The sequence below is a fragment of the Hyposmocoma kahamanoa genome, unplaced genomic scaffold (genome assembly GCF_003589595.1).
Source record: "Hyposmocoma kahamanoa isolate Upper Pololo Valley unplaced genomic scaffold, ASM358959v1 130, whole genome shotgun sequence".
NCBI classification, from domain to species: Eukaryota; Metazoa; Arthropoda; class Insecta; order Lepidoptera; family Cosmopterigidae; genus Hyposmocoma; species Hyposmocoma kahamanoa.
Window position 1 is genome coordinate 602,023 of NW_020653462.1, and position 14,890 is coordinate 616,912.

General features: G+C 35.2%; 1 protein-coding gene across 1 annotated transcript; it reads right to left on the bottom strand.

The window, feature by feature from the left end:
* Positions 1–1,340: 1,340 nt before the first annotated feature.
* Positions 1,341–13,275, bottom strand: LOC113240316. The gene is made up of 10 exons (XM_026477590.1): positions 13,032–13,275; positions 12,619–12,825; positions 11,777–11,984; positions 10,497–10,661; positions 9,545–9,628; positions 8,685–8,748; positions 6,309–6,423; positions 5,445–5,530; positions 3,318–3,408; positions 1,341–2,117 (listed from the first exon to the last, which is right to left on the bottom strand). The coding sequence occupies exons 1-10, from the start codon at positions 13,146–13,148 to the stop codon at positions 1,443–1,445; spliced, it is 1,812 nt and encodes a 603-aa protein (XP_026333375.1). The 5' UTR covers positions 13,149–13,275; the 3' UTR covers positions 1,341–1,442.
* Positions 13,276–14,890: the final 1,615 nt, after the last annotated feature.

Consider the following 14,890-nt stretch of genomic DNA (forward strand, 5'->3'; position numbering starts at 1 on the left):
CCGGTCTCTAAGCTGAACTATTCACCAATTTTTCAATCATCTTGCTGCTGTAAATTACTGCAATAAAATTCGGGACAACGAGCTGTACATCAAAGGAATATATCCCTTGAATGCAGTCCTATCAGCTATATCGTTCTTATTATTATGAGAAGGAATCCACATAAAGGTGACTTCAGTATCTTTTTGCTTCAAATTAAAAATGAGTAATGCTATACAAGATAGAATTATGTCTTTTCTTATCAAAACATACTTCGCTTTCAGAGGTGTATCCGTGCCGATATGTGACCACCTTGAGCTACTTGTTCTGGACTTATGATCCAACCTCACGTCGAGTGCTAGGCAAAAACTGCTGCCAAAAGACTAGTATACTTTACCGGGTACGGCGGTACTTCACACCAGAACAGCTTTTAAATCTATATAAAAAACAAGTCCGATCATGTATCGAGTCTGCTGCCACCTTTGAAACGGCATGCCCATTACCAGTTAGCTGCCTTGGACTCGGTAAAGCAGAGGCTTATTAACAACAATTCTCTTGTGGAGTCGGAGCTATAAAATCTCGACCATTGCAGAAAAGTTGCCTGCTTGTCAGTTTTCTATTGGATACATTTCGGGGAGTGCGCGGAACTTTTCAATTTAGTCTCACATTCACCATTCCTCTTTCGGTCAACTAGAAGGTCTGGAACACTCCATTCATGTCATTGATATACCATCCATTAGCACCAAGCGCTTCGCTTCTTCCTTTGTGATGCGTACAGCAAAGGAATGGAATATTCTACTGGCATCCGTTTTCCGAAAAGTACAAAGGGACTATTAAAGTCTAGAGTAAATACGCATTTTTTTAGACAAACGCGCAGGTACCATCGTCGGTCACAATGTCGTAGCTTAACATCAGGTGAGATAGTGGTCAATTATTTATAAAAAAAGATGCTTTTGAAACCTTGGCCTAGCAGTTGCAGTGCCACTCAAATCTTTTATAGCAAAGTTCTGAGAGGCAGTTCCACTGTGCCCGTCATCCGGGGACATAAGTTAACAAGTCTCATGTGCCTGTAATTTCACCAACACCCTTACCCTTCTAAACTGGATGCTCACATTACTGCTTAGCGGCAGAAATAGGTAAAGGTGGCAGTACTTCCCTGGATGAACTCTTTCACAAGGAGCTCTACTGCTACCAAGTCGCCCAGGAAAACTAGTCTAGGCCATAAAGCATGTAATAGTACTTAAATAGTTGGTAACATACAAGATCGTGGTAACTTCAGTAACAGTCGCCACATGAAGTTGAAGGAATAGTTATAAGAAATAATTAAAAACAAAAAATTACAAAAAATAGTTTAATTCTAAGAAGCTAAAACAAGTCTTGCAATTAACAAATTTTGTTCATAAAAAGTAGGTCCACTTAATTTCATTTTCACGCTTTACGTAGCAATGAAATGATTCAAGGTCATTTATTTCTTAAAAATGTTCCCTAGCATTTGTGACCCAACTGTTCCCGGCTGCGAAACCACTGGCCTTTCTCCCAAGTGGGGTGGTTTACCAGACACATTTACGTGACTACCGATTAATGGGGAATATTGCTTTTTGCCTGGGTAAGTTTTAATTTGGCGTAGTATTAACGGCCTTCCCTTTGATGAGAAATTATTCATTCTTTGGTGTAAAGTTATTATGGGAGGTTTTGCAGAGATAGGTACATTTATTCTAAGGTTGTCTATAGGTTTTAATTGAAGTACAGGTGGATTATTTGTACAAGCTGCTACTCCTTGTGTAATTTTGCTTGTAGATGCAGAAGGTGTTATTGTTTGCTTTGTTTTGTGACTAACATTTTTTGGAGATAATGCACGTCTCTTCGGAGAAGGTTCTTCACTGATAGATGGCGTAGAGTGACTAACATTTTTTGGAGATAATGCAGGTCTCTTCGGACAAGGTTTTTCACTGATAGTTGGCGTAGAGTGACTAACATTTTTTGTAGAAAATGCATGTCTCTTCGGAGAAGGTTCTTCACTAATAGATGGCGTAGAGTGACTAACATTTTTTGGAGATAATGCAGGTCTCTTTGGAAAAGGTTCTTCTTCATTGACAGATAGCGTAGAATAAGAGTCAGTGGATTCATCGTCCGTTGTCTCCTGCAACAAATATATAGTTAAATAATTTTGTGAAAGTCATAATTTTTACTTAATACCTTAAAATTTTTTTGGCATTCCAATTAGCCGTTCAAAGGTTTATTTACACAATACATTTCCATAAAAAATACCATTGAAACCCGTTTTACAAAAATGACCTCAATTTAAAAGTATATATTAATAAAAGATAAAAGAACGTATAAACCCTTCTTTGTAGCAGTAGTGCTCCTTGTAAAAGAGTTCGTCAAGGGAAGTACTGCCGCCAAGCAGTAATGTCAGCATTACTGTGTTCCGGTTTTGAAAGAAAGGGTTGCTAGTGAAATTAGCACATGGAACTAGTCAACTTATGTCTCAGGGTGACGGGCGTATTGGCAGTGCCCCTTAGATCTTTGCGATTCAAAGTTCTGAGTGGCACTGCAACTGTTACGGACAGACGTGTAGCTTTACCATCAGGCGCACGACTTTTTCGTCCCATCACTTATTATAAAAAAAACTCTATTACCCTACTCTTGTCGTTTTTAGGGATGCACATTACGATTCGATTTTTATGAAGATCGATTCAATTAAATACGATCTAGCTATTTTTTGTATCGATTCATTTCAATGCAATTTTTGAGCGAGTAGATTCAAAATTAATGCGAATCGAATATCGTACGATCATAATTAAGCAAATATCATCAGCAGCGTGTCTTATTCCACCGTGACCATGGTAGAGTTTTGGAAATATGACAAGCCAGAAAAAATCGCTATTTAGTCGGATCTAAAATCGCAAAAAACTAGATGTAGTCGGTCCGCCGCAGTTCAAAAGTTATAAGGGTATTTTACTGTCCACGCTCAAGGAACAAGCTCATTCCAGCGGCACCATTTCTCAATCGCGAGAACAACAACACTTAGCCAAGATCTGATTTCGCTAAAAGTCGTGATTTAGTCGGTTCTAGTCGTAAAAACTAAGTTTAGTCGTTACGCCGCTTTGAAGTTATTAAGGTGTTTTACTGTCCACACTGAAATAAGCTTATTCCGGCGGCACCATCTTTGAATCTCGAGAACCACAGCTCCTAGCTTAGATCTGATTGCACCCAGAAAAAGTCGTGAATTAGTCGGTTCTAGTCGCGAAATTTTAGAAATAGTCGCCCCCTTGTTTATAAGATACAATTTATTGTTTTATATGTTATAGTTTTATCAAAATAACGTAAATTTGTTTACCTCAGGTTTGACGTTCAACGAGAGAGGATCGTCGTCATCGTTCACAGGCACCAATCTCTCCCCTGCCTCTTCTTTGATCTCCGTCTTTAGTCTGGATACACAATTGGACGCATTACTATCTCATGTTTACCTTATCTTGCGACTTTTACGTACACGTTTGTATTGTAAGTCTACCCTCCTTATCATAAATAACGTAATCGACATTGAGTTAATGTGGGGTCAGCGAAACGAGATCTACAATCTCCTCTACTCGGTTTTTTAAAAGTCTATTTAGTTTCACATTTATTGTGAAGCAAAATCAGTTTAATTGACATTATTTAGTTCTGATCATGGACAGGATTAGATGATTGGCTCTACTGCTGATATTGTACTTATGCGATTGTCTTTTTTTACTAATGTAAGCTCAGTGTGAATGTTCCTTTGTAATATTTTACGAATAAGAATGCATGTTGTGTAAGGTAATGAAATAGCATTTTGATAATTATATTTTGTAAAATTTGTAGCTTTTGTAATTTCGTTTTCGATGCTCAGACCCAAATTTCAAATAAGTATAAAAGATGTGGCTTTATTAAAGAGTTATAAATTGTGACTCTCACCTGCCTAGGCAGGAGTTCGTTTCTTTAATTGGAAATTGGGAATTGGGAATTCGAAAAATAGTTTTCAAATTTTGGTCATACCGATTATCTAACCCGTGAAAGAGACATAATTAACTACTTATCGTCACGAAAATAGAAACTCACGGTGTTTTTGTACAACTTCTTGTTATAGCGACGGAGTGATGGGGTTCGATCACTTTTAGTTTTAACTGCCTCTGTGGCCGAACGGTTACCATGCCGGACTGCCACGCAGAGGTCCCAGGTTTGATTCCCGGGCCGGGAGAAATAGTTGTATGGCCTACAATTATTTCTCTCGTGAGTTTGGGTGTAATTTGTGGTTGTCTATGTATGTGTCCATGGCACCCGCGACACAGGGTTTCCCTAGTGCGGGGCTATGTTGAGTGTGTGCGTTATTATTATTATTATTATTATTAGTCAAATAAAAAAACTAGAAAAGCAATTAATTCCTTAGATTAGAAAGCCATCTCTTCATATTTACAATTTATTTCAAAGGACCACTGGACCAAACGAGATGTACAAATCAAACTAATTATTTACTACCTGTTTTCTACTAAGCGCCTGAAAAAGTATTATTAGCAATTACACGGAAGCAGTTTATCTGTCTTTTTAGAAGATAACTTTTGTAAAGGCGTTTTTTTGTTTTTATATAACTTTTTATAGAAGCTTCCTAAGATAGAGGAAAAAAGTATGTTTAGGTAGAAATTAGGTACTAAATAGTTATATATAAAAAAAGTAAATTTTATACTGCTAGAACCTTAAAAAACGTAGTGGTCAGCCAACCTGACGACAGAATGGCACTTTATTTTTTTAATATTTGTGTTAGCGCTAAGGTAGAAAATTGTTAATAAAGGTACTAAATAATAGAAAATAGAACATAGTTTGATTTGTATATCTCGTTTGGTCCAGCCATCCTGACGGACACCTTAATGCATTTCCGATTCGATATTTTTATAACAATTGATTTTATTTATGAAGAAGTTTAAATTGTGTATGTGAGCGAGTTCAAAAAAGAAGATATTGTCTGATTGGTGTACTCGAGAATGAATAAAATTAAAGTTCATGCGAATTCAAGTGATGACTCCCGTTCATATGGCGAAGAATCCGATGATTCATTATAATAGACAATAAAAATTTTATATTATTATTTATAATTTATTATATTATATATATAAATAAAAATATATAAATTATAATTTATTGGACAGGTACCAAAATTTATCAACTTGAATAATCTTCGATACATAATCTGTTTGCTCGATAAATATCGGAGCTAAAGAGCACGTCGCTGCACTAAAAGAGTCCAGGAAGTATTGCATTTTTTGGTCTATTGTTGTATGTCAATAATTACGGAACTTCGGAGGCACATGTCAAAAGTTAAATAAATGGTTGGACGGAGTATAAACAAATAACAAGCACACAACAAACATGGAAGTTGTAATTACTAACATTAGTGCGTAAGTTTTTATTTGTTATACTAACCAATATGGATGAATTATAGATAGGTACTCACTCGTCCGAGTCCACAGAGATTGGTGCTATGGGCTCTGCTGCGGTCAACGCCTGGCGAATCGCTCGAATCAAAGACTGCACCTCGCTCTGTAATAATCGTAAACGCGATCTCCTATAACGATTACATGCCACAGTAACACCTGAAAAATTAATACGGAACAACGCAACAAAATCTTGAGTAAATTTAAAACTTTACTGCGTTTATAAACGTGGCGGCCATTCTAGCTGCATTCCGATTTTCAAACTGACAGCTACTAATGACCCTTTGAAAAATAATGTTTGGTTCAGTTCTCAATGAACTCACTGAATGAGCATTAGTCAAAACGAAACGTTATCTAAAACTAGAAAAACTACTAAACGTCTGTTTATTATTTCTGATAAAAAAATCGACTACAGTCATGATTTCTCCTAATACAGACTGTTGGTATATTTAATTTATTCGCCATTGTTTTTCTACAGTCGGCAACCCACAGTGCGTGAATTTATAGATTAGTAGCAGGAAGCTTCTTGTGAAAGAGTTCGTCCAGGGAACTACTGCCACCTTACCTACTTCTGCTACCGGTTTTGAAGGGCAAGGTTGCTGGCGAAATTACAGGCACTTGGGACTTGTCAACTTATGTCTCAATGTGACAGTACCTCTCGGATCTTTGCGATATAAACAAAAAAAAATATATATAAGACACTACAACTGTTATGGATACACATGTAGCTTACAATCAGACGCACGACTTGTTGGTCCCGTCACGTCATATTATAAAAAAAAAGACAACAACTTTGCAGCCTTGCGTAACAAATAACTATTGTGCGACAACGAAATGCATCGTTAAATTACTAAGCCTTAATACTACGTAGAATGAATGCTTACAATGGTCTTATGTCCCGGCGCTCTGAGCACGTAGTGCATGTGATGGGCTCCTCGTGCTTCACACGCACCGCACAGGTCGAAGTCGTAGCATTGCACGCACGAGTACCGGAATGGCCTTCAACGACAAAAGTTCAGCAATGCTAGATTTTGTCACATGTACATCTAGGATCGGCAGACAAATAAGTAAAAAATGCTTCATTTTTAATACATCATTAAACATTTTTTCGTTATTTATTAATGTCCAAAGATGTGAAGAGAATGGTAAATTTTTTTTCTAATACAATTTTATGAACCAATTAATGAAGTAATAAATTAATTTGATTTATGTGCCTTAATCTCAATAGATGTATTAATTTAAATTAATGATGTTGGGTTTTGAATTTGCTTTAGTCCACCGACCCTAGAAATAGTGACCTTTTGAAATTACCCAAAACCTCTTCACATCGCATTTTGACAACTAATGACAAGACCGCTATACAAGTCCTTAAAAAATAACTTATTTTCAGGGTGCTTGCTTATACGTATAATAAAAATACCTGCACCCATTGACCTATCAACAAATGGACGTCGGGTCTAATACAAAAACGACGAAAAAAATGTCCGAAGGTAACCTATACAAACGTAGTGACATGTAACGAAATATAAAAAAATAAAACATTTAATTTAAATTGTAACGTCATTGCAATACTGCCTAATTTTGCTTGCAACAATTTAAGGGCCCAAAAACACCATATTCAGCTTCTACTGAAAATTTAACAAAATGCACCATATTTAGCTTCGACTGAAAGTTACTTGAACACAGGAGTAATGGAGTAGCCTTTATGGTAAATATTAATTAATTTTTATATATATTATTATGTCGAATTTTGTACAATTCACTTAAAGAAATAATAAAGAGTTGGGCAGATACATGTATACAAACATTCCTACAAATGTGAAAATAAGCGTGTACTATAAGAAATGTACCGATATTCCAACTAAACGTAAACTCAAATATCTGTAATTCCGAAAACCGATTTATAATAAAACCGTTACGGTTTCGAGAACTTTCGATGCTTTTCACAAAGACAAAATAAGCTTTTGTTTTGAAATCTTCCTAAAAAATGCATTTGACATTATGAAAATTTAAGCTAACGTTATTTCGGGCAAAGGTATTTTCTGACTTCTGATAGGTAATCCCAAGCCGTAAAATGAGTACAACAATAATTTGTTAGTTATTGCTAACGTTTAATAAAAAATCATTTTAAAAATAAGATTAAAATCAAAGCGACTCTATAGTTTATTTGTTCTAAATATTTCAATCGCTTGTAGTTCGAACAATTGAAAATGACCAAGAAGTTTATATAAGCTTCTTGAAATTGACGTAATGGAGCTCTTTCCATCTTTTGCACATGCAATGTGTAGAAAAAGGACAGTTAGCTATTTAATTATTTTGTGTGCTTTTGTAATTTATATTTACGATTCATTTCTATATAAATTAAATACTATAAAAATGTAGAAAATAACACTTTTAAATGAGAACTATGATAACACAATATATTTGTTTAGTTAAAATACGATACAAAATCCTGTTTTTACACTTTACTGCAGTAATTTTTACAAGTTGTTATTAAATGGTACTGCATGAATGACAACCGCGCTGTCAGTCGAACAAACGAAGACTGTTGCGCGATTAACGCTCTGTATGCGATTTTAACGCCCTATAGGTGCGGACACTTTTTAGCGTGAACCCGACGTCCATTTACTAATAGGTCAATGCCTGCACCTTAAATATTCAACAAAGACATGAGTTCTGCATGATTTATCTGAAAATTTCAAAACTTTGACAGCTTTTCATATACTTTTATGGGTACTTGTAAATATATTAAAAATTTTCCTAGTTTCATATTAGACATCTGGAATAAATTTAATAAATGAAAGCAATTGTTGAGTATAACCCCTGGAGATTTATGCTCATTTTTGTCAGATGAATCTGCACACAAGATGCCAATGGCATAAAAAAAAGTTTCATTCCTATGTTGCCGGTAACAAGAATACTCAATTAATGCCAAAAGTCAATGGCTCCCTGATATGTATAGGTACACATTGTAATACCGCCATAAGATATTATTATTATATATTTCCTTAATGGCGGCCGCTAATCTTGGGCCAGTGTCAGATTCGTTCTGTAAAAATAATATAAAAATTATGGCGATCGTCGCCAAAGTCAGTAAAATAAAGGTGATAGTACGAATTTACAGTTTTCCAATTTCAAATTCAAGGCAGTGCATCTCGTAACAGTGGCGCCAATTACCACAAACAACATAAAATGTTAGATGCCTATTTGACGTTTTTGATTTCCAATCCCAAATCTGTGATATAGATAATTAAACTCACCCTGTTATGGTCCGTTCGCAGAGATTGCATTTTAACTCCTCTAATACTCCACTACTTGGCCTTTCTGTAAATTAAAATGTTTGATTTCACATAAACTGATTTTGAAAAAACCAGACTTTGATCGCAAAATATGTCAGCTAAAACAAGTGTGAGTTTGAGAACTTGTTGGTCAATGAACAAAACCCTTTAATGTGTAAGAAAGAGGAAACCTAACCAGTCTGATTATAATACACTGCCGCTCTGATTACAACATTATTATTAGCAGCAGTAGAGCTCCTTGTGAAAGAGTTCGTCCAGGGGAATACTGCCACCTTGCCACACTGCCACCTATTTCTGCCGCCTAGCAGTAATGTTAGAATTACTGCGTTTCGGTTCAGAAGGGTAAGGGTGTTGGTGATATTACAGGCACATGGGACTTGTCAACTTATGTCTCAGGGTGACGGGCACAGCGGCAGCACCCCTCATAGCGATTTAAAGTTCTGACTGGCACTGCAACTGTTATGAACAGGTGTTCTACCCATCAGGCGCACGACTTGTTCGTCCCATCACTTGATATTATAAAAAAACACTACAATAAATAAAGAATATATAATAATTAATGACGCATACACTCTTAGCCCCGCACTAGAGACGCCCTGTATTACGGGTGTCATGGACTCAAAAATACACTCAAACACTACAAATTACACCCGAACTCACGAGAGAAATAACTGTGGGCCATATAAATATTTCTATCAGCCTGTGAAACCAACCCGGGACCTCTGCGTGGCAGATTAGCGTAGTAACCGATCACCATAGTAACCACGGCGGCAGGTAACAATCTATGATAGTGATTTTGGTTAAAAACTGAATCTCGTCACCTGTATGTTTTAACTGTGCAGCCTCAAATTCCTGCGGTGAAGAGTCGTACAGATGGATGTCGTTTTCGCTTGCTCCCACCTCATCTGTGGCAAAGTTTGCATATGTTAAGATCCATCTACACGGTAGTGTTTCACTGCGATTGTATTCCATAGCATTTAAGTTTATTTGAAAAGAGCAATCCTTAGAATGAATTGCTCGTTCTTCTCAGGGAAGTCAGCGTAGTGAAAGCTTAAATGTGACATTTCTAAGTGTAAATTTATTTTACCTATGGAATAAATGATTGTTTGACTTTGAATATTTTCTTTTAATTTGTTAGGTTTATTCATCTGACGTGCTATATTCCTCAAAAGAACATCATATTCCAATAGCAATAATATTTATAAGCCCATAATAATGTTATAATTCCAACGACAATAAAATTGTAAGTCATGCATAGCATGGGCCATTTTGTTTCTTTGTCTGACCTCAAGAAAATGATACCTACTTTTAAAAAAGTTAAATATTGTCCAGTTTTACAAAAATCATTGCTTTACAATCTAACTGTCTCTGGCATAAGAAAAAAATACGCATCAATAGAAAAAAGAAATAGTACAATCTGTAACTATGACGTAAAATAGATTAATGCAAAAAAGTTGAATTTAGGGACACACCACACTTAGCACATGCTGCAGAATCAACTTAGGTTACAAAGGCGCAACAGTGGTGCGTTCAGCAGAGGTTCAAGGTTTGTGCGTATATTGCATCTTGTCTTAGATATCATGAAATATAATCGAAGTTAGCCTACAATGATTCTGTAGTAAAATATTAAGTAGTTGTATGGCACAGCAGAGATCTATATGTCTTCGGGATGCGCTGATGTCGTAGATTAAGTAATTTATTAATATAATTGAATTGTCAGAATAATATAGGTTAATAAATAAATAAATAGCACAGCAAATGATGTTTACTTACCCGTATCATATGGAATGCACGTGGTTTTCTGCCAAGAAAATGGTGTTTCCTCTTCTTCAGATGATAGGTGAATAGAATCTTCTTTAATGAGAGAAGCACTTTTTTCTTTATCCACAGTCACGTCGAAATCTCGACTTAACTCGGCAACCAACTTTTTAATATTGCCTGCAACATACATACAATCAACAGTATGTTTATATTTAAGACTAATAACATTAAAGAGGACTGCTAATCTCCATACTAAAAATCGCAACTCTGAAAAAGATAAAAATACCGTCTTAAATCTAGATGGCGCTGACCAGTAACCTGGAAGTAATAAATGCCCGTGGTTATCAATTAATTCATCTTTATTATGAAATATAAGTAGTCAGTTTGTTTCCTTGTAATATTATTCAAAGGAGAAGGTTATGATTTCATACAATCTTCAGCCACGATGTAAAAAGATGAAAGTGGTATCAAAAGCTTATATATTGTCATACCATCACTGCAACTTCTGCAGAATCTGACAATCTGAGAGGAGAGTTTAAAGAGATTTGAAAAGTGAGGTTATGTAACAACTTATACTTAATAGCTGATTTGTTAGGTGCATTTGTTATTGGCTTTTATATAATGTATAGATAGATATGATTTTATATGTATATATTTGTACTATATTATATTTGTACTAGATTATGATTTTATATGTATATATTTGTATAGATAGATATGATTTTATATGTATATATTTGTATTGTTTGTAGTAGAGTTGGAAGATGTTGAGAGGAAACTCAAAACATCATAAATTGCAAAGGTCATGTGTAGGGATGTGATGATGTAACAGAACAACATTTTTTAATTTCTATTTATTCATTTTCAATTATATTCAGAAATCTTAGTTATTATAAGCTTCATCAAATATGCTGCTAAAGCTAGGAGGAATGTTCTTAGTATTTCCAATAGCTGAAAAATTTCATTGAGCAGTTGATGAGACTGCTTTATTCAAGCCAATCCACAAATACATAGATGACATTTTACACATAATCTATGTTCTCAAAATGCAGTACCTAAACCTAGGTCTAGTACTTCTTATAGGGACATCATGTCCTTGATATGTTTTGCTGTAAGTCTGTACATAATTAGATCTCAGCTGTCTAGAAAATTCCTTGCTTCAATAATCAAATGTCGATCACAAAGATGATTATTCTATATATAATATTTATACTGACTGAGCTACATTTCCCTAGTAGAAAGTGGAACTCTATATCTCTCTGTTCCCTGGCATCCTTCAATAAAGCACATACTTTGTATTTCCATAGCTCTCATGTAGTCTGGTAATACAATAGCAGGTTCAGGTTTAACTTTTGTATTTGGATGCTGAATGGGAAGGTCTTGTGTCTGTGACTGTATTTTTCCAGGATAGCTTTTTTGTGAAAAAGTTGATGGGCCTGAGACAGCAGCTCTGTCTGCCTTAACCCAACAACAATGACATATCCGACTTGCCACTTCTACCTACAACAAACATACATAATCATTTATGTATCAATACTTCTTTCAATCCATTTTAAACAAAAAGTAAACAAAGAAGAGTTACTGCCCCTAGTTTAGTGATGGCCAATTGTAATGCCAACTACAAATTGATTAATTAATTGAATGAATCAATTTGTTTAATTGAGTCATGCTAGCAGTTTTTCCTTACATAACTTATAAAAGCATAAAATTAAAATTTCCAAAATTTTAATTTTACATCCTCCTTCAAATCATTACACTTAGATACTCATTCGATTGCGATTGAAATTTTCGATTTACGAATTTGATTTATTTGGTACAGCACTATGCAACCATAAACAAGTCATAGTTGCATAGTTGAAAAATAGCCTCTCTTTTGAATTACCATTTTTCAAACACGATTTTACTATGCTGTTCAAATGAATATTGTTGGAAAAAGTGGTGAGATATCAAGTAGAAATCATTGAAATATACATGAAAGTGTTACTTATTCGATTTATTGAGTTATTGCTATAGAATTTTAACCAAACAGTTTTGTTTACTTTTTGCTTAAAATGGATCAGAATGGACTATAAAACAATCTATTTGGCTTACCATAACAGTAGTTATAAGAAACATGTAATCTAATAGAACTTACAGTTTGAGGCTTAATCCATTTTTTTATGACACTATAAATTTTGAATTCACGAATTGAGTCTGTGTGAAGAAGATGGCTGACTTTTGATGCAAGCGCACACCCACAGTTGACACAAACACTACGGTGGCCAAATTGTCTTGGCGCATCAACTGGTAGTCTGCGAACCAAGTCCCAACAAGCTTGGCAAATATATTCACTGCTGTTCACCTAAAAAATGGGAAAAGCTTTAATGTCAACAAATCATGATTACTGTTGGTTTAGGTATTTAATTAAATATAAACAATCTTAATGAACTTTTTATACGTTTACGTATCCGTCATTAATAATAAGAGTAATGGTAAAAACATAGAAAAGAAACCTGTAGACCAGCATGGTAAACTCTGGTTACCTAAAAATAGGAAGTGAGTACTTACAGGTTGTGGTGCAAGCCATCGACGAATCACTGACAGTATAGTTTCGTCATCTAAGGCACGTCGACGTAGAAAATTACAGCGACCATTCGCTATACCACAGTTCACACAGCGATCCATGGTGTTTTTATTCAATAAACGCCGGCATACAAAATCAAAATAACGAGTCCAAGTCAAACGACGTAAGAGAGATTCTCTGTGTCAGGTATGATAGCAAGGTTCGCACAAGTTAAACAAGATCGGAAGTCCGTAGAAAGCCGTGGTCGAGGAATATAACAATAAAACAACGGAGAACAAACTTAGTGCTTAAATTCTCTTTGAACAAACTCTTAATACGCACCCACGCACACAAAACTACACAAGATACTTTTTTTTTTCTTCGTTCCGTTTGGAACAGGCGAAGGTCAGAGACCATACTGCCTAGTCATTAGTTTCTCTTTTTCTCCAGCAGATGTTTCGATTTAAGTCTTCAGTTTAAGATCCTTCAGTTTAAGGGTCGTATTCTAGAATTTTACTCAATGCTCAAGATTTCAAGCACTGGAAATACGACCCTAATGGCAGGGACTAGAGTATGATTTCGAGTGCTTTAAACCATACTCAAATCCTGACTTGAGCATTGAGTAGTTCTAGAATACGACCCGTAGTCTTCAGTAATTCAGTAAGAGCCGTGTAAAATCTTAAGTTTAAAATATGAATTATCCAGGATACGAAAATCTCGATAGGTAATGTTAATTAAATATTAAAGTAAAATCTTTGTCATTTGTCAATTTTGTTTGTTTTGGTCATTCATAATGTCATCGTCAATTGTATCGACGGAGCTAACACTTTAAAAAGAACAAGAAACTAAACTAAATATTACCTACTGTGCTATTTATATAACTAAATAAGGGTATATATGACAACCTATTTACAAGGAGATCCTGAACAGAGCGCGGTACCGAATCTGGACTACCATATAGTTCAATTAGCTCATCCATCAGCACAAGGCGCAGAATGCCGAAAAATGGGCATTGGAAGATTATGTGGGATATAGATTGCTCTGCTGTCCTACAATGAAGTAGGACTGTACAATACCTACACTCGAATTTTCGGGCGAAGGGTTGGAGGGGGATAAAGTTTTCTTTCAATCTTACATATACAATTACTCATTAATTTATGCTTTTTAATTCAATATTGCGAAAAATTTTATAAATAACTCAAAAAATAAATCTTTTCGTAAAAAAATGAACGAAATGAACGAACGCGTGTCGTATAGTTAATTTTTTTAAATAATTTATGCTTTTTAATTCAATATTGCGAAATAAAATTAGAATTCTACTCAATGCATAAAGATTTCAAGCACTGGAAATACGACCCTAATGGCAGGGACTTGAGTATGATTTCGAGTGCTTTAAACCATACTCAAATCCTGACTTGAGCATTGAGTAGTGTTTGAATACGACCCCATGTAATTTATTCACCATATTATTTTCAACTCTCAACTCGAGTGTAGGTATTGTACAGTTGAGCTCTCAGGACATCCATGATGTTTATACTTTATGTGTTTTAAGGCAGTAAGAATTGCCGCAGCCTCAGCCATACTTGTGTTTGAATTTATGTTATAACCAACACAGGAATTTATTAATCCATCAAAAATGCAAACACACAGAAGACTCAGGGTCGTATTCCAGAACTCTACTCAATGCTCAAGTCAGGATTTGAGCAGAATTGAGTATGATTTCAAGCACTGGAAATTCCTAAAACCAGAGTTATCAACAGAAGTATTAGTCTGTGACGACGTGGTAGAGATTTATCAATAGCAGAAAACAAGATTTCAGAGAAAACTGTATAAGCTTCTAAAGGAGTATAATTTTGATCCTGAA